Source organism: Salmo salar, chromosome ssa04 (genome assembly GCF_905237065.1).
Source record: "Salmo salar chromosome ssa04, Ssal_v3.1, whole genome shotgun sequence".
NCBI classification, from domain to species: Eukaryota; Metazoa; Chordata; class Actinopteri; order Salmoniformes; family Salmonidae; genus Salmo; species Salmo salar.
In genome coordinates this window covers 20,971,729-20,994,334 of record NC_059445.1, presented here as the reverse complement: position 1 = coordinate 20,994,334, position 22,606 = coordinate 20,971,729, and the positions used below count along the sequence as shown (strand labels likewise).

Genomic DNA, 22,606 nt, shown 5'->3' with positions numbered 1-22,606 from the left:
ACACATTAATTAATTTCTGTTAGTCACATGTCTGTGGAACTTGTTCAGTTTACGTCTCAGTTATTGAGTCCTGTTATGTTCATACAAATATTTACACATGTTAAGTTTGCTGAAAATAAACGCAGTTGACAGTGAGAGGACGTTTCTTTTTTTGCTGAGTTTAGAGTATTGCACCATATCAAAGAAAAATAAATAACAATTTGCAAAACTGCAGCATCCCACAAATTGAAATAAATGTAAAAAAAGAAGGATGCCATTACACATGTGCATTTAAATTATAACTTTTTTAATGTATATAAACAAAGTGCATATAAATTTAACAATTCAAAACAAATACAATCTGAACAACATAATAATAGAATATTGCACCATATCAAAGAAAAATAAATAACAATGAGCAAAACTGCAGCATCCCACTTAAAACATTAAACTGGTCCTTCTTTTCAATCTCTTCTTTATTGCCATGTTATAACCAGCAGCACACAGCAATGCTGACCATATTTTGCTTTTATGAGAGATTTGCATTCAGAAATGCAAGCTGCCTCACTTTCGAGGGGCTGATGCGGTTTCTTCTCTCAGTAATTATTTGTCCCGTTTTCGAGATGACCCTCTCAGAGGGAACGGATGGAGTCACTATGCAGAGTCTCCCTGTCATGACTTTAGTAAGCCGTGGGTAGACAGAGGCCTTGTTCTTCCACCAGCTCAGAGGATCTGCAGATCTATTTGGAGGAGGGGATCCTCCAAATAGGATCGGACCTCCATTTTGGCATCTGCTGAGGGATTCCTTCGTGCTGCATCCCCAGTTGCTCTCTCGTCAAACAGCGTCCAAACAGCAGACGTTTGTGGCACTACTGCTGGTGCTTCTGCTCCATCTGATCCCTCTTCTTCCTGTTGCCCTGGTGCCTGAGCCAGCTGACTGCTGGTGCTGTCCCTCCCTGCTACTGAGGTTATTCTTTGAAGAGCCTCATCAATCGCTCTGGCATCACTGAAGGCTAACTCCTTAAACCTGAGGTCAAGTGCAGCGGTTTCTGATAGCACGTGATTATATTCCATTCTGTGGAACTTTCTGTCCATTGATGAACATAGGGTGTCCATCAACTCTGTCACATGTCCTGTGGATACATTTGCTTCTCTCTGGCGGCTGGCTGTGATTCGCTGCAGACCCTTACACAGGATTATCATTTTTGAGGCTGTCACATAGCTGAAAAGAGAGAACAGTAACTTATTAGTTCAGGTTCATTGTTTTGTCTACTGATACTACATTCTCATCTACTGCTCGTATACATATATAATACTGGATTAAATAATGATGTAGTAATAACTGCTTACTGTACCTATCTCCCCTGATCTCCACAGTGAATCGCTCAAAGGGTTCTAGGACTCTGCACACCTCCTCCACCACCTCCCATTCCTCTTGGGTCAGATCATCAACAGGTACATTGACAATGGCCAGGGTAGAGATGATGGCATCCTTTGGCTCAAGAAACCGCTTCAACATCTAAAATATTGAATTCCACCTTTTTAGTGCAGTCTTGTTTAGGCCTCAGCTCAGGCGTCCCCCTCTGGCGTTGTGTAGACTTTAGTTTTTCAGCACCTACTGTGCTCCTGTGGAAGTATTCCACAGCTGCTTTCACTTTGTCCACAGTGGGCTTCATCACCTTCAGAGCATCGCTTGCAATCAGGTTGATTGTGTGGGCAAGACATGGATGATGGCTTTGGTTATGTTAGCTTCATTGTCGCTAACACAACAGACCACTTTTCCATCTACTTGCCATTCTCTGGCCACTCTCAACAGTTCCTCTGCCAAGTTCTCTGAGGTGCATCTGTCGCTGAACTCAAAGCAGTCCAGAAGACAGCTAGACATTAAAATCTTCAATGAAGTGACATGTAGCCAACATGTAAGAAGTGGTTACCCTTGATGTCCAGCAGTCAGTGGTAAGGCAAACTGCAGTAGCTTTTTGGACTGTTTCCCGCACTGAAGCCTGTGTGCTCTCGTACAGTTGTGGAATAGGTGATTTTGAAAGGGTTTTCCTGCTTGGAATTGTGTACATTGGATTTAGACTATTGCTATAATTTCTAAAACCCCTGTCCTCCACGATCGAAAATGTCTGGAAATCGGTGGCAATCATTTTAGCCAATGCAATATCAATTTGGCCTTGTTTTGCTACAGACATAGACTTTGGCATAAACTGGTCCGTAGAAGACTGCGTTGCTGTGGATTGCGGAGTAGACCTACTTGACTGAGTGGATACATCTCATGTGGAGGTGCTGGCTCCACCACTATCACTAGCAAGCCAGCTAGTTTCGCAAAGCTCCGCTACAGCTAGCTTCACAGTTGGGTGCACAGTTCACATATGCCGGTGCAGGTTGTGCATAGAACCGGCTTTATATGAGATTTTGTTTTGGCAAATTCTACACTGTGCTCTAACATGGTCTACATTATTAAAATGCATCCAAATACTACTGTGCTTCCGACTCATTTTCCAGCTGTTGTTTTCACAGCTGTCCTTCCTCTCTCTCCTCGGCTACTAAGTGTGTGACTGTGAGTGAGTTGGCTTGGCCCTCCCTCACGCATCTTTGGTTCATTGGTTGACACTGCGTGTCTGATTGACAGGAACAACAGGTGAGGCTGTTAGTCTGAGCAGACAGTCAGAATGAGCATTTAGGCCTATATTATTTTATTTATTTTTTTGTTCTTTGAATTAGTTAATTCTATTCATTAAAATATTTTGATTATTCATATATTTATAAATAGATTCGGCTCTTCTGATGCGAGCCGGCTCCCAACGTTCACCTACAAGAGCCGGCTCTTAGAGCCAACTCGTTCGCAAACGACCCATCACTACTCCCATTATCTTCAGCGACAGGACTGGACTGAAGAAGCCTCGAAGAGAACAGAGAAGTCTCAGGACAAACCCGCCGTCGATCTACTGGTCTCGACGTCGTCCTTCAATGAGCACGCTTTTTCCACCCCCGAAAGCTCTTATAAAAAAGCAATATAAAAATATAACACCTATAGTGAGGATCACTGTGTGAGCAATATGCACACACCCACAATCCACCCCCAGTGGTGTAAAGTACTTTAATTTACTATTTATATTTTTGACAACTTTTACTTTCACTTCACTACATTCCTAAAGAAAAGACTGTACTTTTTACTCCATACATTTTCCCTGATACCCAAAAGTACTCGTTACATTTTGACAGGAAAATGGTCCAATTCACACACTTATCAAGAGAACATCTCTGGTCATTTGGCGGACTCACTAAACACAAATGCTTTGTTTGTAAATGGTGTTGGAGTGTGCCCCTGGCTATCCATACATTTTGAAAACAAGAATACCGTGCTGTCTGGTTTGCTGAATATAAGGAATTTGAAATGGTTTATACTTGTCCTTTTACTTTTGATACTTAAGTACATTTTAGCAATTCCATTTACTTTTGGTACTTAAGTACATTTAAAACCAAAGACTTTTACTCAAGTAGTATTTTACTGGGTGGCTTTTACTTGAGTCATTTTCTATTAAAAACTTATTCGGGATCGGTGTCCCTTCCACGGGACGGTTGAGCTAACGTAGGCTAATGTGATTAGCATGAGGTTGTAAGTAACAAGAACATTTCCCAGGACATAGACATATCTGATATTGGCAGAAAGCTTAAATTCTTGTTAATCTAACTGCACTATCCAATTTACAGTAGCTATTACAATGAAATAATACCATGCTATTGTTTGAGGAGAGTGCACAGTTTTGAACATGAAAAGTTATTAATAAACAAATTAGGCACATTTGGGCAGTCTTGATACAAAAGTTTGAACAGAAATACAATGGTTCATTGGATCAGTCTCAAACTTTGCACATACACTGCTGCCATCTAGTGGCCTAAATGTAAATTGCAGCTGAACTGGAATAATACATTATGGCCTATCTATTGCAATTCAAAGATGATGGTACCAAAAAAATACAAAAGAATGGTTGGTTTTTCTTTGTATTACCTTTTACCAGATCTATTGTGTTATATTCTCCTACATTCCTTTCACATTTCCACAAACTTCAAAGTGTTTTCTTTCAAACGGTACCAAGAATATGCATATCCTTGCCTTAAGGCAGTCGCTCTTTGTGTTCCAGGAAGTTTACTGATTACTATTATTATTTTAAAAATGGGGGGGGGATAGATCCGAGTGGGGCAGCGGGCCTCCAGTTGCCCATCCCTGTTGCTTTTCACTGCCTTTCACATCTTCTCCTGACCTACTAGAGACTGCATTTCTAGTCTGGACAGCCTGCGGCCTAAATGGCACCCTATTCTCTATCAAATGGACTACTTTTGACCAGAGCCAAGGTCAAAAGTAGTGCACTATATAGGGAATTGGTGCCATTTGGGATGCAACCTCAGTCTCAAGTCTCCTCTATCCAGTACCAAAAGGGTTAAGCCAAGACCATACAGTGGGAAACACTGTCCTAACATGCCCTACCCCTGCTTGATTGACTGTAACACCGGTTTTGTTGTGATTATTTAGATTGCATAGAAGACATTTCTGGTGTAGTTGTACTGTATACATTATCAGTGTCACTGTAAATTGGGGTGTTCTTTTATTTATTCATTTAGTTTATTTGTTGATAATTATTTGTTGTTTGTTCGTCTTATACCCCCCACAAGCTGTTCATAATATAATTGATCATATTTCTTGTATGGGCCTATGTTTATGCCAATACTGTCTATGCCAATACAGATGATGTGGAGTCTTTGGATCCTGCTGGGCTCTCAGTGTAGGTGAGTTGGTGCTTACTTTGTATTCCCTATTTTTTTAAAGAAAGAATAGACAGTTTAGAAATTACTAAGGGGGTGGAGAGGGGAGAAAGCTGGAAAGAATGACATAATGATTTTAACCCGGTCTCCAGCCAGGAGTTGCATGTGTGTTGTGAGCCAGGAGTGTCACCACTACACCACATTGAAAGGTCACGAAGAAACAAAAACGTGTGAAAACGCATTGATGAACAAATTGAATCCTGGAGGAGGATTTGGTTGACATTTCAAGATGAATGGACGGCAATGTTTAAAATGGAACTATCTGGTAAGTAAGGCCTACTGCTGCTAGTACTACGCCAGCATTATTGTACCTGTTATATCTCCTGCACCACACCTTCCTACACCACCAACTGCATTAGTCAACAGCAGAAACCTAGGGCCCATCACTAATGGCCCCCTATTCCCTATCTAGGGCACTACTTTTGACCAGGACCCATAGTGCACTTTATAGTGAAGATAAGATGCAATTTGGGATAAAGACTCAAGTCAGCAGATGTCAAGGATTTTTAGATAAAAGTTGTTTAAAAGGGTTTCAATCTACATTATCTGTATTTACCACTTCAGATAATGTTCATCTCCACTTCCTCACTCCCTCTTTCTCTATTCTCTCTCTCTCTCCATCCCCCTCTTTCACTCTCATCCATATTCCTCTCTCTCTCACACACACACACACACACACACACACACACACACACACACACACACACACACACACACACACACACACACACACACACACACACACACACACACACACACACGGCTACGTGGTGCCCGACCTGCACAAGCGTCTGTTCCACGGGCATCAGCTGAAGATCTTCCTCCCGAAGAGTGCTGAGAAGCTGGAGTTCACACCCGCTGCACAGCTCCTGAAGAAAATCCTGTACTGGAACCATGGCGCCCGCACCGCCAGGGGAAAGGTGTCTGGGACAGGAACCGACAGGAGCTGGTATCTGGACCAAGTGAGTGACTGTCTCTTTAATTGTCCAAGTCAAATTTCCCCTCGGGGACAATAAAGTATATCAAATCAGATCATACCACCAGAGGTCATCGGGGGGGGGGGGGGGTTGAGAGGGTTGAGGGGATGGTATCCTCCTTATAACATTTTGTCAATGAGGCCTTTTTTGATTTTGGCAATGAGGCCTTTGATCTACTTCCCTAGAGTCAGATGAACTCGTGGACACCATTTTAATGTATCTGCTTAAGTTTGAAGGAAGTTTCTAACTCGTGCTAGAGCAATTGCTAACTAGCGTGTGCCAATGACTGGAAGTCTATGGGAACAGCTAGCATGCTCTAAAGCTAGTTAGCATTGGCTCGTGAAACTACCTCTAGACTTCCTTCATACTGGACACAGAGACATAAAAATGGTATCCACGAGTTCATCTGACTCTGGGACTACGGCTTTCTCTTTAATTATTACTCTTTACTGTTGTCGGTACAGAACCTTTTTTGCCTTGGCCTTTTTCTCGCTTTTTCTCTTACTCTTGCTCGCTCCTCCCTTCTCTCTCTTTCCACCTCCTCTCTCTCACCTGCCCCTTCATGTACCCCCCTCCTCCTTTCTCTCCCTCCTTTTCTCTAATTCAACATGAATTCTTGTTTTCTATCTACTGACTATATACTATTATACAACGGGTGGGTCTAATCCTGAATGCTGATTGGTTAAAACTGCATTCCAGCCGGTGTCTATTCCACAAGTTACCACCAGCTAAATCTATGATGTTAAAATGCCTATTTACTCTGTTCTATCTGACTGTGCAGTCCACTGTCTCATCAGCCCAGGCAGGGAAGTTATAAACTTGATCTCCACTATAAAAAGCATCTAGACATTATCTCACATTTCTTTTAGACCATCATTTAGTTTTCAACAGCGGAGAGTTGTGTAAACCTTGCTGTCTGTCTGCAACATTGTTTCAATATTCAAATTGGATCTCCTGCTGTCCCATAGTAATGAACGTGTACTGGTCGGGAGTCGGGACGAGACAGACAGACAGGCAGGCAGTGTTTCTCAGCCGGTCGAAATCATGAATCAGCTGGCATCATTTTTATGGACATATACAAAGAAATGTCAATTGGAAAAAGGTCAAACGAAATGAAGTGCAGATAGTTCGCAGTCTTTCCAGCTTCAGTTTGAAGTTATTGTGCTAGCTGTGTTGTTGGCTAGCTATATACTAATATCTCACCATTTCCTTTAGCGCCATCCTTTACTCTTTCTATCTCTCTCCTGAAGTGCGTGGCGGGCAAGGATCTCTACATCTCATTGGAGGGCATCAAACGGGCCGACGCCACGCTCTCTTTCTCAGGCGTCAACGCCAACGTCACCCTGGTGCATGATGGGGCAGTGTTTGCCCAGGACCTCCCAGACTACTTGAACCGGGTCAAGACCCTTTCCACCAACACCTCAGACGTGGGCTAATACACGCTGAAGGACACGAGGGAGAGGGTGGTCTCCATCGTCAGGATGAAACTCACAGGTGTGATTGTGAGGGGTTGTGTGTGTGTGTGTGTGTGTGTGTGTGTGTGTGTGTGTGTGTGTGTAGGTAGGTAATTGATTTTAACCGCTTAGCTTTGCCCCACTCAGAGGTTGTGGTTTCGCTGTGTTGCCATACGTTGTTAGTTAGCTCTGAAGTGTCACTCACTTCTACTGAATCCCGGATTGAAAAAATGGATTAGTTCAAATCAAAGTTACACAAATGTCTCACATCATATAGCCAACGTATCTGGGTTCCACTTTGTTCAAAAGCGTGTGCACTGGACAGATGCTACTGGCTATTCGAGGGTTAACGATTTTAACCCTTTTCGTGTGGGGTCTGCTTTGCTGTGCTCAAGTTGAGTTTTTACTCGAATTTTCACCTGTAGTTGTCTACGGCTGGGTTGTTAGTCTCTAAACTGTCATACTCACTTCTTCTGAATCACAAATTCCCTTGTGTGTGTTGGGAGAGATGGGGTGCAGGCCAGGGGAGGCTCGGGCGGGTTGCAGGGAACCAGGGTCTGAGGCTGAGGACAAGGGGAGCGAGTGTAACAGTATAGCTTCCGTCCCTCTCCTCTCCCCAACCTGGACTTGACACACATCAACAACTGTCACCCCACGAAGCATCGTTACCCATCGCGCCACAAAAGCCGCGGCCCTTGCAGCGCAGGGGGAACAACTACTTAAGGTCGCAGAGCGAGTGCCGTCACTGATTGAAATGCTATTAGCGCGCACCACCGCTAACTAGCTAGCCATTTCACATCGGTTACACGAGGGCAGGGGAAGCAGGTACGGAGCAGAATCCAAAGAAGCCGTAGAGCAGGGGTCCAGGTCAGGAAAGCAGGACTGACGAGACGAGGGACTGGGGACAGGGACCAGAGGCAGAGTGGACGGAACTGTAGCGGGGAGAAAAGCAGCACCAGGCTAGGGAAAACATGATAACAAGCTCTAAGCAGGAACAAACGGCTAGAAATGTAGACTGACTGAGCAGAGATTACTATCTGGCAATGGCAGGGCTGAGTATTTGTAGAGGTCTTGATTATGAAACAGGTTGCAGCTGGTGGGGATCTGCTCCACCTCCAGCACACCTGACTCCACTCACACAATCGCATGCACACAGAGCGAGAGAGAGGGAGAGAGCACTGGGGGAGTGGTAGCAGGTTAGGGAGACACAGGATGAGAAGTAGAGGGTGTGGCAGGGGCAGATGTAACAGTTACAGCCTTAGTCTAAAATTGATTAAATAAATAAAAAATCTTATTAATTTACACACAAAACCCCATAATGTCAATGGGAAAACAGGTTTTTGTTCATTTTTGTAAATGTATTAAAACTAAAAAACAGAAATACCTTCTTTTCATAGGTATTCAGACCCTTTGCTATGAGACTTCAAATTAAGCTCAGGTGCATCCTGTTTCCATTGACCATCCAACTTGATTGGAGTCCACCTGTAGTAAATTCAATTGATTGGACATGATTTGGAAAGGCACACACCTGTCTATTTAAGGTCTCACAGTTGAAAGTGCATGTCAGAGCAAAAACCAAGCCATGAGGTCGAAGGAATTGTCCGTAGAGCTCCGAGACAGGATTGTGTCGAGGCACAGATCTGGGGAAGGGTACCAAAAAATGTCTTCAACATTGAAGGTCCCCAAGAACACAGTGGCCTACATTCTTAAATGGAAGAAGTTTGGAACCACCAAGACTCTTCCTAGAGCTGAACGCCCGGCCAAACTGAGCAATCGGGGGAATGGTCGATGGTCACTCTGACAAAGCTCCAGAGTTTCTCTGTGGCGATGGGAGAACCTCCCGGAAGGACAACCATCTCAGCAGCACTCCACCAATCAGGCCTTTATGGTAGAGTGGCAAGATAGAAGCCACTTTTCAGTAAAAGGCACATGACATCGGGCTTGGAGTTTGCCAAAAGGCACCTAAAGGACTCTCAAGACTATGAGAAACAAGATTCTCTGGTCTGATGAAACCAAGATTGAACTCTGGCCTGAATGCCAAGAGTCACGTCTGGAGGAAACCTGGCACCATCCCTACAGTGAAGCATGGTGGTGGCAGCATCATGCTGTGGGGATGTTTTTCAGCGGCAGCGACTGGGAGGCTAGTCAGGATTGAAGGAAATATGAACGGAGCAAAGTACAGAGAGATCCTTGATGAAAACCTGCAACAGAGTGCTCAGGACCTCACTGTGGCTAAGGTTCACCTCCGACAGGACAATGACCCTAAGCACACAGCAAAGACAATGCAGTAGCTCGAGACAAGTCTCTGAATGTCCTTGAGTGGCCCAGCCAGAGCCCGGACTTGAACCCGATCGAACATCTCTGGAGAGACCTGAAAATAGCTGTGCAGCGATGCTCCCCATCCAACCTGACAGAGCTTGAGAGGATCTGCAGAGAAGAATGGGAGAAACTCCCCAAATACAGGTGTGCCAAGCTTGTAGCGTCATACCCAAGAAGAGTCAAGGCTGTAATTGCTGCCAAAGGTGCTTCAACAAAGTACTGAGTAAAGGCTTTGAATACTTATCTAAATGTGATATTTCAGTTATTTGTAAAAAAAAAAAAAATTGCACAAGTTTCTAAAAACCTGTTTTGCTTTGTCATTATGGGGAATTGTGTGTAGATTGATTGGGGGGGGGGGGGGATTTAATCATTTTTAGACTAAAACTGTAACGTAACAAAATGTGGAAAAAGTTAAATGGTCTGAATATTTTCTGAGCGCACTGTACGTATAGGTAGGGGTAAAGTGACTAGGCAACAGGATAGATAATTAACAGTAGCCGCAGCGTATCTAATAAACACCCTATTTAGTACACTGGGCTCTGGTCAAAACATAGACCATAAATATCCAAGTATGCTGAGTACATAGTAGTAACACATTGTAAGCGGTCAGAGATACAAACTGGTGCTGCATAGAGAAGTGGTGTTGGCTGAATAGAATTATTAATATTCAATTACCTCTGTTAGGTCATGTTGAAGTGTGAGTACGTCATGGAAATAGACACAGCATCAGGATCCCTTCCCAGCGGTTTGGTTTACTGGCCCTTCGTTCCAAATGGCAGCCTATTCCCTATATAGTGCACTACTTTTGACCCGGGCCCATAGGGGAATAGGGTGCCATTTGGGACACAGATTGTTTGTCACTAATTAGTTGGATATTTGTAGGACTACAGGGCTGCTCAGTGAGCTGTGGGAAGGAGGGGGGATAGAACACAACATGCTAAGAGTGAAACACACATCATCTGTCAATCACCCCCTCCTGTTCCCCTTACGGCTCTGCAATGTCTCCCAAATGAACTCCCTCGCCCCCCTCCCTCTTTTCTCCTCTCCGCCTCCCTCCGTCGCTTCCTCGTCCCCCCAATCCCCCTCCAGACAAACATGAGAATGAAGCAGGCAAACCCCTCCTGGCCCTCCTCCTGCTCGGTATCCCCGCCCGTGTCTGCTTCTGTTGCAGGAAGGAGATCTTCAAGAACAAATCCCCGACACCATCGCCATCCAACTGGACAACCCCGAGACTCTGCACCCCCCTCCCGGCTACACCACGCCCGGAGGAGGGGTGTCCCCTGGACCTGGTGTCCCAGTCAGTGATAGTTAGATGGTGGCTTGGCTACCAAATGGCACCCGATTCTCGCTATTCTCTAGGTCTCTGGTCAAAACGAGTTCACTTGGGAATACGGTGCCATTTGGGACAAATCCCTTGTAGAAGTTGCCTTTAGGTTCCCCCTCTAATCTGTTTCCCCTCGTCTCCCATGCTGTACTACTGTAGTAATGACATTGTTGCGGTGATGCATGTTTTGTAGTTGAACGGTATTAACTTGACGTGTGTTTTTCTGTGGTTATTCCAGACGTTCTGTGTGTGTGTGTGTGTGTGTGTGTGTGTGTGTGTGTGTGTGTGTGTGTGTGTGTGTGTGTGTGTGTGTGTGTCGTTTTCTTATCTTTGTCTTGTCATGTACCATAATGTGTTTGAGTATACAGAGGTCCTTCTGTCTATCTAACTTTGGGAACTGTGGTTGTACTGTATAGTATCTGTTTATGTACTGTTTATGTACTGTATAGTATCTGTGTATGTACTGTATAGTATCTGTTTATGTACTGTATAGTATCTGTTTATGTACTGTATAGTATCTGTTTATGTACTGTACTTGTGTGTGTATATGTGTGTATATGTGTGTATATATATATAGTATTCAAAATACTTTATTTATCCCACAAGGGGTAAGTATGTAGGCTGGAGTGCAGATACGTAAAAACATAATCACAACTACACAGCACCAATAGTGTATTTGAGTATATAAAAGTATATTTGAGTCCCTCTGTCTAACTCAGGGAACTGTGGTGCTCCACCATGTACAAGGAGGTTACCCTCAGGTTCACCCTCCCCCAACTTCTCCCAGTCTGGGATGCCAGACCAGCCTCAATGGACCGGACCCCCACCTCAACTAGTGAGTCCATCCATCTCTCCTCTCTATCCTTTAATACTTCTCTCTCTCTCTCTCCCCCACAAACTAGTGAGTCCATCCATCTCTCCTCTCTATCCTTTAATACTTCTCTCTCTCTCTCTCTCTCTCTCTCTCTCTCTCCCCCCCAAACCAGTGAGCTCATCTTTCTCTCTCTCTCTCCTTTACTCTTTCTCTCCATCTGTTCATTATATCAGTGTTCGGTATGATTCTTGTTAGGAAACCCTCGTAGTCCCCCTGTCAGGTGTGAAAATCCTCAGGAGAAGAAACAAGGAAGAGAAAGTGTGACAGTGTTTTGTTTCAGTGCTTCAGCCCCCCCACAGTGGGATGGCCCCCCGCACAACCAGCCACAGTACAATCCTGGTGCTTCTCCGATGGTGGGGCTTTATACTCTTCTCTACTCTATTCTACCCTACTCTACACTCTTAGAAAAAGGGGTTCCAAAAGGGTTCTTTGGCGGTCCCAATACGAGAGCCCTTTTTGGTTTCAGGTAGAACCCTTTTGCGTTCCATGTACAACCCTCTGCAGAAAGGGTGTGTGTGTGTGTGAGGGGTATGCTCCGGTGATGTACAGCGCCCCCTCAGGGAAGGAGGAGATACAGATGGAGAACATGTCTCCAGCTGATCCCCCTCCTTGCCCGTCCACCACCCTAGGTCAGTCCTCACTCACCCTCTCATACACACAACACACCCTCTAACACACATATACGCACACCCTCTGACATTGTTCCTCCCTCTTCCCCCCCAGGCCTCGTCGCCCGTCTCCCCGCCCGCCTCTGGCGCTGTGCACTCCACAGACGGAGCCTTCCTATTCAACATGGACACAGGAAAAAAACACCCCCACCAACTTCCTGTAGAATCGGTCCAATCGGTTAATATAGCCACGGCTCTGTGCCAGTACGGCTCAGTGACTGTTATATGGATTGGAGAGGAAGCAGTATGTTGTTGATGTAACTGTGAACTAGACGACATTGCCCCTCAGATCACCTATCCAGTGTTATTTTTCTGACATAAGACATTGTATTATACCTTTTTACAAGGCCATATTTAGATGACCCCTGTTAAACCATGGGGCCTGTTTGCAATTCAGCCAATCGTGAAGAATAGAGCTGACTACTTCAAAATGGAGTTGCCTCAATGGCGCAGCCCATGCTGTCACGGATGCTAGGATGGTACATGTACAAAGATGAGTCCTCTATCTCTATGGTGCGGCCTTACATTTTTGTAATGTGTCTTTTTTTCCAAACTCAACAGTGAAGATGGTATCGATCAAACACTGGTCGTGTTCCCCTGCTGAGACGTTGCATGCATCAGCCAATGGTTGCGTGCCACGTCATCGACTGTGCCGTCGGGCACCCGATAGCTATAACATATGCTTAGCTGATACGTAAAATAGCTATCCAAGAGTTGTAAGAACTGGCATTCGTCAGCAACGTCTGAGGAGAGGAACACAACCGATAACTGCCTTTCAGGGCTCTACCTGGAACCAAAAATGGGGACAGCCGAAGAACCTTCTTGGAATCATTTTTTTCTAAGAGTATCATTATCCAATCAGAACATTCAGAACCCACATCACACCTAATCATACAATCAGAAGCCACTAGGAAAACTCATCATCCACTCAAGATAGACCAAGCAAACCTCTCCTCTTTACAAAAATCAAAGGTCACTGATAATAGAATGATCTAATAAAGGTAAATGAATCAATAAACCATTATGAATTATTAGTTATGTAGCATGCTTAATGAATAATCAATGTTTTGATCGATTAGTCCGATTAGTCCCAGAAAGTCTAGTAGAGGCTGGAGAGGGAGAGAAATGTGTGTGTGTATTTAGTGTGCCCAAGAGAGCAGGGGACATATGGTAGAGGGAGTAAAAAGTTCAAGGGTTTCCTAACGTTGAGGGAAAGGAACAGGCAGAGCAGGATAGTGATAAACAGTGTGGGAAGTCAAAGGGGGGATGCAGTTAAACTGTTGGTGGTGTGTACTGGTAAATGCATGTGCGTGAGTAAAGAGAGAAACTATATAATGGCTGTTTTGTTATCTTGACCTCAGAACGTTCTCTGAATAAAGCCGAATGAAGCTTTTGCAGAAAGCTGAGTCCTTGCCTAATTATTTAACCCATTGTCTTACAAACCTTGGGAATTAGTCAAGGCTTATTGATTATTATCATTAAGATATAAAATTCATTTATCAGTCACCTACTTCATCCTGCAGCCATCACCTGCATTGCGGGAGGCTCTAGTGTCGCCCAATCATGAAGCTGTTTTTGTTTGACCCACACGAACATGACCAAAGACATGACTGAAACCAACTTTGCCTCGATTTATGTATACAGTGGATATATACAAAATGAATGAGATATGAGTCTCTCTCTCTCATTGTTTATACAAAGTACACACATATGATTGCAAATTATGATTGTGTGATATGGGAGTTGGAGACATGATTATTTTAACACTATAAAGAAATACTTTTATAACAATGGCACACTGCTATGTTCATCTGAGATTTGTTGTAAAACCACGTGTCCAACTCTTGGCTGTTGCGGTTGCTCCTCCCCCGATTTCACTCCTCGAATTTCGTCTAGTCGTTTGCTTAAGCCTCACCACGCAAACGCACCCAGTACCTTCACCTCTACCAAAGGGAGATTGTCCTGGGGTGTATTCATAAGTGCACAATGAAGAAAACAGTTTTGCAATGGAAAAATGTATTTTGGGGACAAATTCAGTTTGTCCCTACCCGTTTCAACATGGTTGCTTCCATTAGGTTCCTAATGAATGTACCCCATGTCAGGTCAGGGGGTGAGGAAAAGGAATTCTACATTATTATATTCAGGGACAGGGCATTTCCAGACCATGTAACAAGAACTGGAAAAACTCCTGGACCTAGTTGGTCAAGGGGAGAATCTCAGATGCCGCTTGATCAAGCTCAAGCTTTTGGAGTCACTTTTAAAACGTTCTTCCAGAACTGCTTTTCTCACTGTCTCATCCCACTACACACACACACACACACACTTTAAAAGGAATGGACAGATCTCAAATGTAGGTAATAGGAAGTATGTATCCATTTGTTTGATTTGAGAACTTGTTTGTGTTGTATGCCGCCATAACTGGAGGAGTGAGAATGAAAGGTGATCAGTGTAGACATGAAGAAAATATCATTTCCAACGCCATATCGTTAGACCTTATGGAATGTTTACTTTGTTTTTATTCTACGAATATCAATAGCATTTATAGCAGAATAGTCGGTAGGAAATGCACACATCCACCTCAATAAACAGAAAATACCATACTCTGTCTCCTTGAAAACAAGCTAATCAGCTGTCAATTCTGTTTCACACACAAAATAACTAAGAGATCTTTATGAAAAAGGCAAACTCTTTATTATGCAAAACGATTACCAAAACATTTGCAAACAAAACGTTGTGTACAACGTCGTGGTTACGATCCAAGATCTAGATTATGTTCAAAACAAGGCCTTTCAGTTCCCATCCATCCATCCCTCACTCCTCCTCTCCATTTCTCTCACTTGTCTCTCTAGCACCCTCACTTGATCCTCCAGGTCGGTTTTGTCGCCCCCGGTGCCAGAATGCCCGATACCCAATAGGACGCAGACGCTCACCAGACCAGCCAATCGCAGCGCCGTAGTCTCTGTTCCAGCGCTGCGGTCACTTAGGATCAGGCCAAACAGTCCTAAAACCACACCCAGCTTCAGTAGCCACAGGACCCGCCTCAGAGTGGATGCCACCAATTGGAAGACCAGGGACAGCAGCCAGTAGCCAATGAGAGCCAGCAGAAGCCACTGACCGATATAGACCACAGCATCTGGGGTGATACTGTTAACAGGCATTTCAACTGAAGGAGAGATCGAAAGAGAGAAATACAACATGATATTAGCGCATTTTCTGGCCTAGTATTCTTAAAAATGCTTCCTTTACTTGTCTCCATTCCAAGACGTGGCAAAAACGTAGTCTTAGCAGTGTGTTGCGATGTAATTATTGTACCGGTAGTTACAGTCACAAAGCCTAGTAGGTTACTTTTTGGCAATGTGGAGAAAAAGGTTTGCCCGTCTGGCACACACCTAATCCAGGGCATGTCTGTCAGTGGGTAAAGGGCTCCCTTGGCAGGTCAGACTTTCATCCAATTGTGTTGTGTGTTTACAGAGAACAATTACAGTAAATTACAATGTGAGAGTGTATCTAGTACTGTTACATGGGTTGTGTGTTGAGATGTTGCACAATATGGGATCAATCAATAGATGACATAAGAATGATTTACTTGAAATTACTATTTGTGTATTGACAACTGTCTGTTCTATGATTGAATAGTACACTGGTTATCAGCCCTGGTCCTGGGGAGCTACAGGTTGTGCAGTTTTTTTTTGCTCCAGCCCAGCTCTAAAACACAGATCCAACTAGTCAACTGCTCATCAAGACATTGATTAGGTGTGTTAGTGCTGGGCTGAAACAAAAGTCTGCACGTGACATGCTTTAGCTCTCTGGGAACAGTATTGGTGACTAACTGGAGTATTGCATTAGCTTTCTGGGCCTGTATTCATAAAGTGGGAATAGGAGTGTTGATTTAGCATCAGTGTTGCCTTTAATATTATAATGAATGATCCTAGAGCAGTCGTTTACCATGAACTCCTGCTGCCCTCAGGAACTGGGTGAGGTACTTCATAACCACATTTGCGCCACTGGCCGCTACCGCAGCCAGATACTTGACCACCCGAAAGAAACACTGATAGGAGGGGAGAGAGAGAGAGAGTTGTTAATGATATAGGGTTCTGTTTGAGGCAAACACATGGGCCACTAAATACGGAAATAAAACAAGCATGCACAAGGGTTCCCGTATAGGCCGACTTGTTGCTACTTGCACCTACCTAATTCGACAAAAGAACTGACATCATTAGACTAAGAATTTGTGATACATACTACTGTTAAATTGAATTTAGAGCAGGCTATTCTTTGTTCCTCACCTTCTGTGCAGTTTCAACAGACCGCGCCCCGACCAGGTGGACAAGGTAACCGTGCGTCTCCTGGGACAAATCCGTGAGCGTCTCCCGGAGGACTTGCATCATTCCCGGGGAATAGTTAAATGACTTCTCGAAGCGACTATGTTCTCCCGAACAAGTAACTACCACGGTGCTCAGCACACACAAGACGAAACACACTTTCATTTTCCCCCCAGACGCCTTACATAAAGTCAAACAATTAAAAAAAAACATCCAACGTCTTTAGATTTAGTTGAATATGGTTTCACTGCATAAGCATATGCTACAACAATCTAAACAGGCCACTCTACGGACAGAAACATATTGGCTACAATGTAGCCTATGTCTTAGATATGGAAAGAAAAAAAACATAGTCTAACAGTTTCCAGGATATAGAAAGTGGGCAGGCCAACACAAAATGTATTACAGTAGTTGCGTTGCCCTTCTTCATCTTTAAGTTTGATTGGCAAATCGCAATCAACTGACAAATGCATACACCGCCACCTACTGTACTGGAGTGTGACGACTTACCTATACCACTACAGTATATTCTTTTGACTAACCCTGGATTTCTAATAAAATAACTCAAACCTCACCACTCCCATCACCCCCACCCAAAATACCATCCACCCCCGTCCAACCTCTGACCCTGTCAAACACACTCTCCCTTTCTGCACACATTCCACAAAATAGTAATACGTGTTCAACCGTTTCCTCTACCATACAGCCATTACACATTCCAGTACCATATTTCCTATCAATTTCAAAAAGGAATTCAATCCCGTATGCCCTAATCTCATCCTACACAACATAACCTCCTCCCTTCTGTTCTCATTACATGATACTATCTCCCGTAAAGATTTCCTTGTACTATAAAAATGTCTGCCCTTACTACCTTCATCCCAATGTCTCTGCCAGCAATCTAACCCATTTTTTCAAATGAATGTTTTAATTTCTCCTCTACCCAACTGCACCTGTATATCCACAAGAGTACTTTTCACTGCTCTTTTTGCTGTTATATCTACTATATTATTTCCATAAACTCCTGCATGAGCCGGAATCCAACCGAACTAAATGTCAATACCATTTCTTTGTAACCCCAACAACTGCATCATTACTTCTAACCATAAATCATCACGTTCTGACTTTCCAGATCTTAAACTACACAAAACCGATGCAGAGTTCAAACATATTACTACTCTTCTTGGTTGCACCTCCTCTATCCATTGCTATCCAACAATTATCGCAAGCATTTCTGTTGAATATACAGACAAATCATTTGTTAGACTTGCATAGACTAACATCGAACTCAATAATAAATACACTTGCTCCCGTCTCCCCATTCATCGTATCCTTTGAACCATCTGTATACACTACAATACAATAATACAACTGATTACTAATATATTGATCGACTATTATTCCTTCATTATCATCTTCACACTACTGTTTATTTTTTTTCGATCAGGCTAAAATCAAGTTAACTTGCCCTAGCTTTCTATTTGCAATATAAAATGAGGGTTTGCGTAGACTGGATGGAATTCCTGAAACGTTGACGCCGTAAAACCTGCCCACCGGGTAGAAAAGGGGAAGTAGGGCACGCTCGCCACCTACTGTCAAGAAGTCGACATTAAATAGCTTATCCAGCAGGTCGCAACGTTTCAGAACGTTCCGATTGAAATAGGCCATGTAGAACAAACATGCTTCTCTGACATGCAGAATAAGGATTCACATTAGCTATGTTATTGTCATTTCTATCTGCAACGTTCGACAACGTTTGGCAGTTGACGGCACCAAATGTATTTTATTTTATACCAACCTTTATTTTCATACCCTGATCTCCTGTTGTTGTCTATTTGTTCGACCGCTTACAAATATGTAGTAGTAGGTGTTTATATCACACACAAAATAGCTAAAATAAATGTCTGAACAAAATAAGTGAAATTAAAGTTTATTTATTCAACTGTTATCATTGGCCCCGGTGTTTATTTTATTCCCTATGGTCCTGGTCAAAAGTAGTGCACTATATAGGGAATAGGGTACCATTTGGGACAAACTTCAGGGTCTTCTTCCATTACTTGTTCCTCTGGGCTTGGGCCTTGTAGGTCAAGTAGGCCAGCTTGGTGGTGAGCTGCTCAGTGAAGAGGGGGTGGAACGCCAGCATGATCCTCAACATGTTGCCTTTACGGGCCTCGTCCACCGGAGTCTGGCCCCAGATATCTATCTCCTGGGTGGGAGGGGAGGAGAGGAAAGAGAGAAGAGAAAGGGCATGAGAGAGAAGGACAGGAGAAGAGAGGTGAGGTAAGGTGGAGGAGTGGATCGGACTCTAAGGTGAATTTGGAAAAAGGACATTCATTTCAATTGTCAGATGTAGTGGTGGTATGTTGAGGATGCTGCTGAAACTCAAACTGTAGAGCAAAAACACTTAGGTGGCATAACGGTCCAGTTGCTACAGTACTTTGGTGAAGATTCAATTACTACCTCTTTTACCTCTCCTACCCCACCCTGAGATGAGCAGGGTCGCACTGTAGCAAAACCATTCAAAACATTGTGCAACTGAAAATGTGTTTCTTATTGGACAAGTTCAGATAGTACCTCCCTGTTTCAGCCTGTTTGCTTCCGTTTAGTGCCTAGTGAGTGAACATGACCCTGGTTCTTACCAGAGGGTGGCCCCATACTGCCCCACGGCTTCTTATACCTCACACCTCCCCTTCCAGCTAACCCATTTGGTAGATCAGGGGCTGTATTCACTAGGCACGAAATGGAAGAAAACGGGTCGAAACTTTGAGGAACTGGGAGGGACTACCTGAACTTGTCCAATAAGAAATGCTTGTTTTCGTTTTTTCAGTTGCTCAGAGTTTTGCTACATTTTTCAATAATGAATATGACCCTGGTTCTTACCAGCGGGGTTGCCCCATACTCCAGCAGCCTGCGGACCATGACTGTGTCCCTCATCTTCACAGCCAGGTGCATGGCCGTGCGTCCATTGTAGTCCTTAGAGTCCATGTCCACTCCAGACAGCGCCCAGGCATGAAGCAGCTGGTAGTCTTTCTTGGCCACCGCCCTGAGAGGGAGGGAGCGGTGGGAGAGGGAGGGAGATGGCGGGAAATGGGAGGAGGGGGAGAGAGAGACGTGGGTCAATATTTCTATAACAAGAGTGGCATCTTATTTTTGAATAATGAAAGCACGACTCAAAATGATTCATGTTTATGAATAAGGAGTTACTCACTGCAGCAGCTCCACGCCGATCCTCACTGAGGGCATGGCCAGTGACGCCTCTCTCATCCTCAGGAACTTGACGACGTCATAATGCCTGACATGCAAATGTGAGCCACCATTATCTGGCTTTAGTGTGTGTGCTTTCAATGTTGCTTTATTAGTCCACTTCTAGACTTATTCCAGGTCGGCTACTTACAATGACGCTTTGACAAAGCAGAGCAGGGTGAGTGGGCTACCTGTTGATAATGGCCAGGCGTAGGGGTGTGTTTCCGAAGCGGTCTTTCAAATGCTGGGAGGCTCCTTTGGCCAGCAGGTACTTGACCATGTCCAGGTTACCGATCTCACAGGCCTTCAGCAGGGGTTTGGTGCCGTCATAGTCCCCACAGTTCACATCCATCTTGGGGGGGGGTATATATGCAAGACAAGTGTGTGTGAGAGTGAAGAAAATGTACCCAAATAAAGAAAACACAGACACACTACTGCACACATTTTCTAGGATCTCCTGGAGGGAGAGGAAGTCGTTGCTCTCTACAGCTCCGTTGGCGAAGGAGGGAAGCAACTCTCCCAACAGTCCCTTGCGCTCCTGAAGGAAACACAAAGAGTTGAACCAGGTATTTATCATCATGGAGTAGGTGTGCAAGTCAGGTGTAACATCACTGATAAATGGGCAAATGGGTCTATCCAAATTATAGGTGAACTCATATGGCCTTGCCTCTATGTCCTTGTTCCGCAGCCAGCTGAGCTCTAGGACCTTGCCCAGCCATTGCAGAAACTTCTTGTCCCTGATCACAGGGCCTGCGATCACGATCGGTTTTAGGCTGAGGTCCCTCGCTGGGGGTTTCTCCATAGCTGGGACAAAGAGCAGGTGGTATGTATTACGATAGATAAACACGCAGAATGGGTAAAATATCAAAGCTACCGAGCTATCTAGCTACTCTGCTAACGTTACTAGTAGCTAGCTAACTAGCTATCACATCAAGTTCAGATAGCTAGCTAATTGCAGCACTTAGCTATCTTCTCTCTGCTGCATATTGAAGTGGTGAACTAACTAAAGTAGCTTACTACCTTTCTATAGTATCACGTTACTTTATAAACATTGAACAGTTAGTTCATGTAAGCAAACTAGTTTGCTCATCAAGGTATTAGAGCTTGTCAACAAACCAACACAACCGTTGGAGGGCGCGCGCCAGGTGAATGGCCAGATTATTTTGTTGCTTTTGTTTTACAACTGGTCATGTCCACTAGGTGGTAGCAAAGCTATATATTGATCTAAATACGAGCCTCTTTTGGTGGCGCAAAATGACAAATGTGCATACACTTGTTCTGCGACCAGATACAGTAGATTCAATTCACTATTTGTAAAGACCTTGGGTTGTTTAGGCAAGAAAACAAAAGTTCACCCTGTTGCTGTCAATTGTCAGTGAAAGCAATGGGATGTTGACGACCATGATGATGGTATATTTGTGGCCGTTGGACAGAAGTCTTCCGTGTACTGAAAATTCCTTGGCAGAAAGAACAGAGATATGTTGCTAGGTTACTCAAATTACAAATAAAGACGTCATCCCTTCTGACACCAGGGAGATGTTCAGAGAGAGGGAAAAAGAGGGAGGGAGAGAAAATAATCATGTATATTTATTTATAAAGGGCTTTTAATATTTGTCCCTCATAAATAAAAACAAATGTAATGATGGAGTGAATAAGTAAATGTAAAGAGCGAGAAAGAATGATATGGGAAAAAAAGAAGGTTAGGAAGGGTGGATGGAAAAAAGAGGGGTGGATTGTGTGTGGGTGTGTGTGTGGGAGGGAGGGAGGGAGAGTGTGAGATGGAATGGAAGAGGGGGCCAGAGAGGAACAAAACAATGAGTTTTTTTAATAATCTGGAGTCAGACTCCATCGAAGCAGTGAACGGCTCAGCCACTCCACTACCGTGTAACCCTGCCTCCCTCCCAAATGGCACCCTATACCCTATATAGCGCACTACTTTTGACCAGTAGTGCACTATATAGGGAATAGGGTGCCATTTGGGTCACATTCCATGTCTCTGAAAGAAGAGACTGTGAGGGAACAGAACAGGAAGAGATGAGGGAGGTCAGGAGGTCGGCAGCTGGACGGCCCAGTCACAGTGTGTGTGTGTGTGTGTGTGTGTGTGTGTGTGTGTGTGTGTGTGTGTGTGTGTGTGTGTGTGTGTGTGTGTGTGTGTGTGTGTGTGTGTGTGTGTGTGTGTGTGTGTGTGTTTCGAGACGAGAGAAGAATCTCTCTGGCCTGGTGCCTAGAATGGGAGAAAAGGCTTTGATTCGAACGATACCAGGAAGTGTACTGTACATGGGAGCCATCCAAAATGAAGTCAACTGTTTCAAATGGTTCCATTCAGTTCCATCCATTCACTGGAGGTTCCATCTGGCTCCCAGAGCACATACATAACCTGGTTACAGAAACACTTCCTGGAGAATCTTATGATGACATTTGATGACATTGCTGTCTAAACCTTCTTCATGTTGTTCTATCATTCTAGGCATTCTAGCGTCCTGTCCATGAGGTGTACTTGTGCATCAAGCTGCCTCACGCTGCAGAAACAGGCGATAGGCTCCAGCCCCTATGGGCTGTTCTGGCTCGGACAAGGCTTACTTGTGTTCTAGAGAGAGAGAACACTTTGTCTTGACTATC

General features: G+C 44.1%; 2 protein-coding genes across 4 annotated transcripts; both read right to left on the bottom strand.

The window, feature by feature from the left end:
- Positions 1 to 15,088: 15,088 nt before the first annotated feature.
- Positions 15,089 to 17,144, bottom strand: LOC106602586 (transmembrane protein 109-like). The gene is made up of 3 exons (XM_014195302.2): positions 16,709 to 17,144; positions 16,368 to 16,470; positions 15,089 to 15,585 (listed from the first exon to the last, which is right to left on the bottom strand). Exons 1-3 carry the CDS (start codon positions 16,955 to 16,957, stop codon positions 15,212 to 15,214), a joined length of 726 nt encoding a protein of 241 aa, XP_014050777.2. The 5' UTR covers positions 16,958 to 17,144; the 3' UTR covers positions 15,089 to 15,211.
- Positions 17,145 to 18,678: 1,534 nt separating this feature from the next.
- Positions 18,679 to 21,439, bottom strand: si:dkey-9i23.14 (L-asparaginase). Of its 3 annotated transcripts, none has more exons than XM_014195392.2 (7): positions 21,343 to 21,439; positions 20,655 to 20,791; positions 20,430 to 20,525; positions 20,179 to 20,339; positions 19,953 to 20,036; positions 19,625 to 19,787; positions 18,679 to 18,950 (listed from the first exon to the last, which is right to left on the bottom strand). In XM_014195392.2, the coding sequence occupies exons 2-7, from the start codon at positions 20,787 to 20,789 to the stop codon at positions 18,798 to 18,800; spliced, it is 792 nt and encodes a 263-aa protein (XP_014050867.1). In that variant the 5' UTR covers positions 20,790 to 20,791; positions 21,343 to 21,439; the 3' UTR covers positions 18,679 to 18,797. The 3 variants fall into 3 exon arrangements, with proteins under 3 accessions (XP_014050867.1, XP_014050868.1, XP_014050866.1); XM_014195393.2 differs by lacking the exon at positions 21,343 to 21,439 and adding an exon at positions 21,104 to 21,292; XM_014195391.2 differs by lacking the exon at positions 21,343 to 21,439 and adding an exon at positions 21,008 to 21,097 and having other exon boundaries at positions 18,680 to 18,950.
- Between the last annotated feature and the right edge of the window lie 1,167 nt (positions 21,440 to 22,606).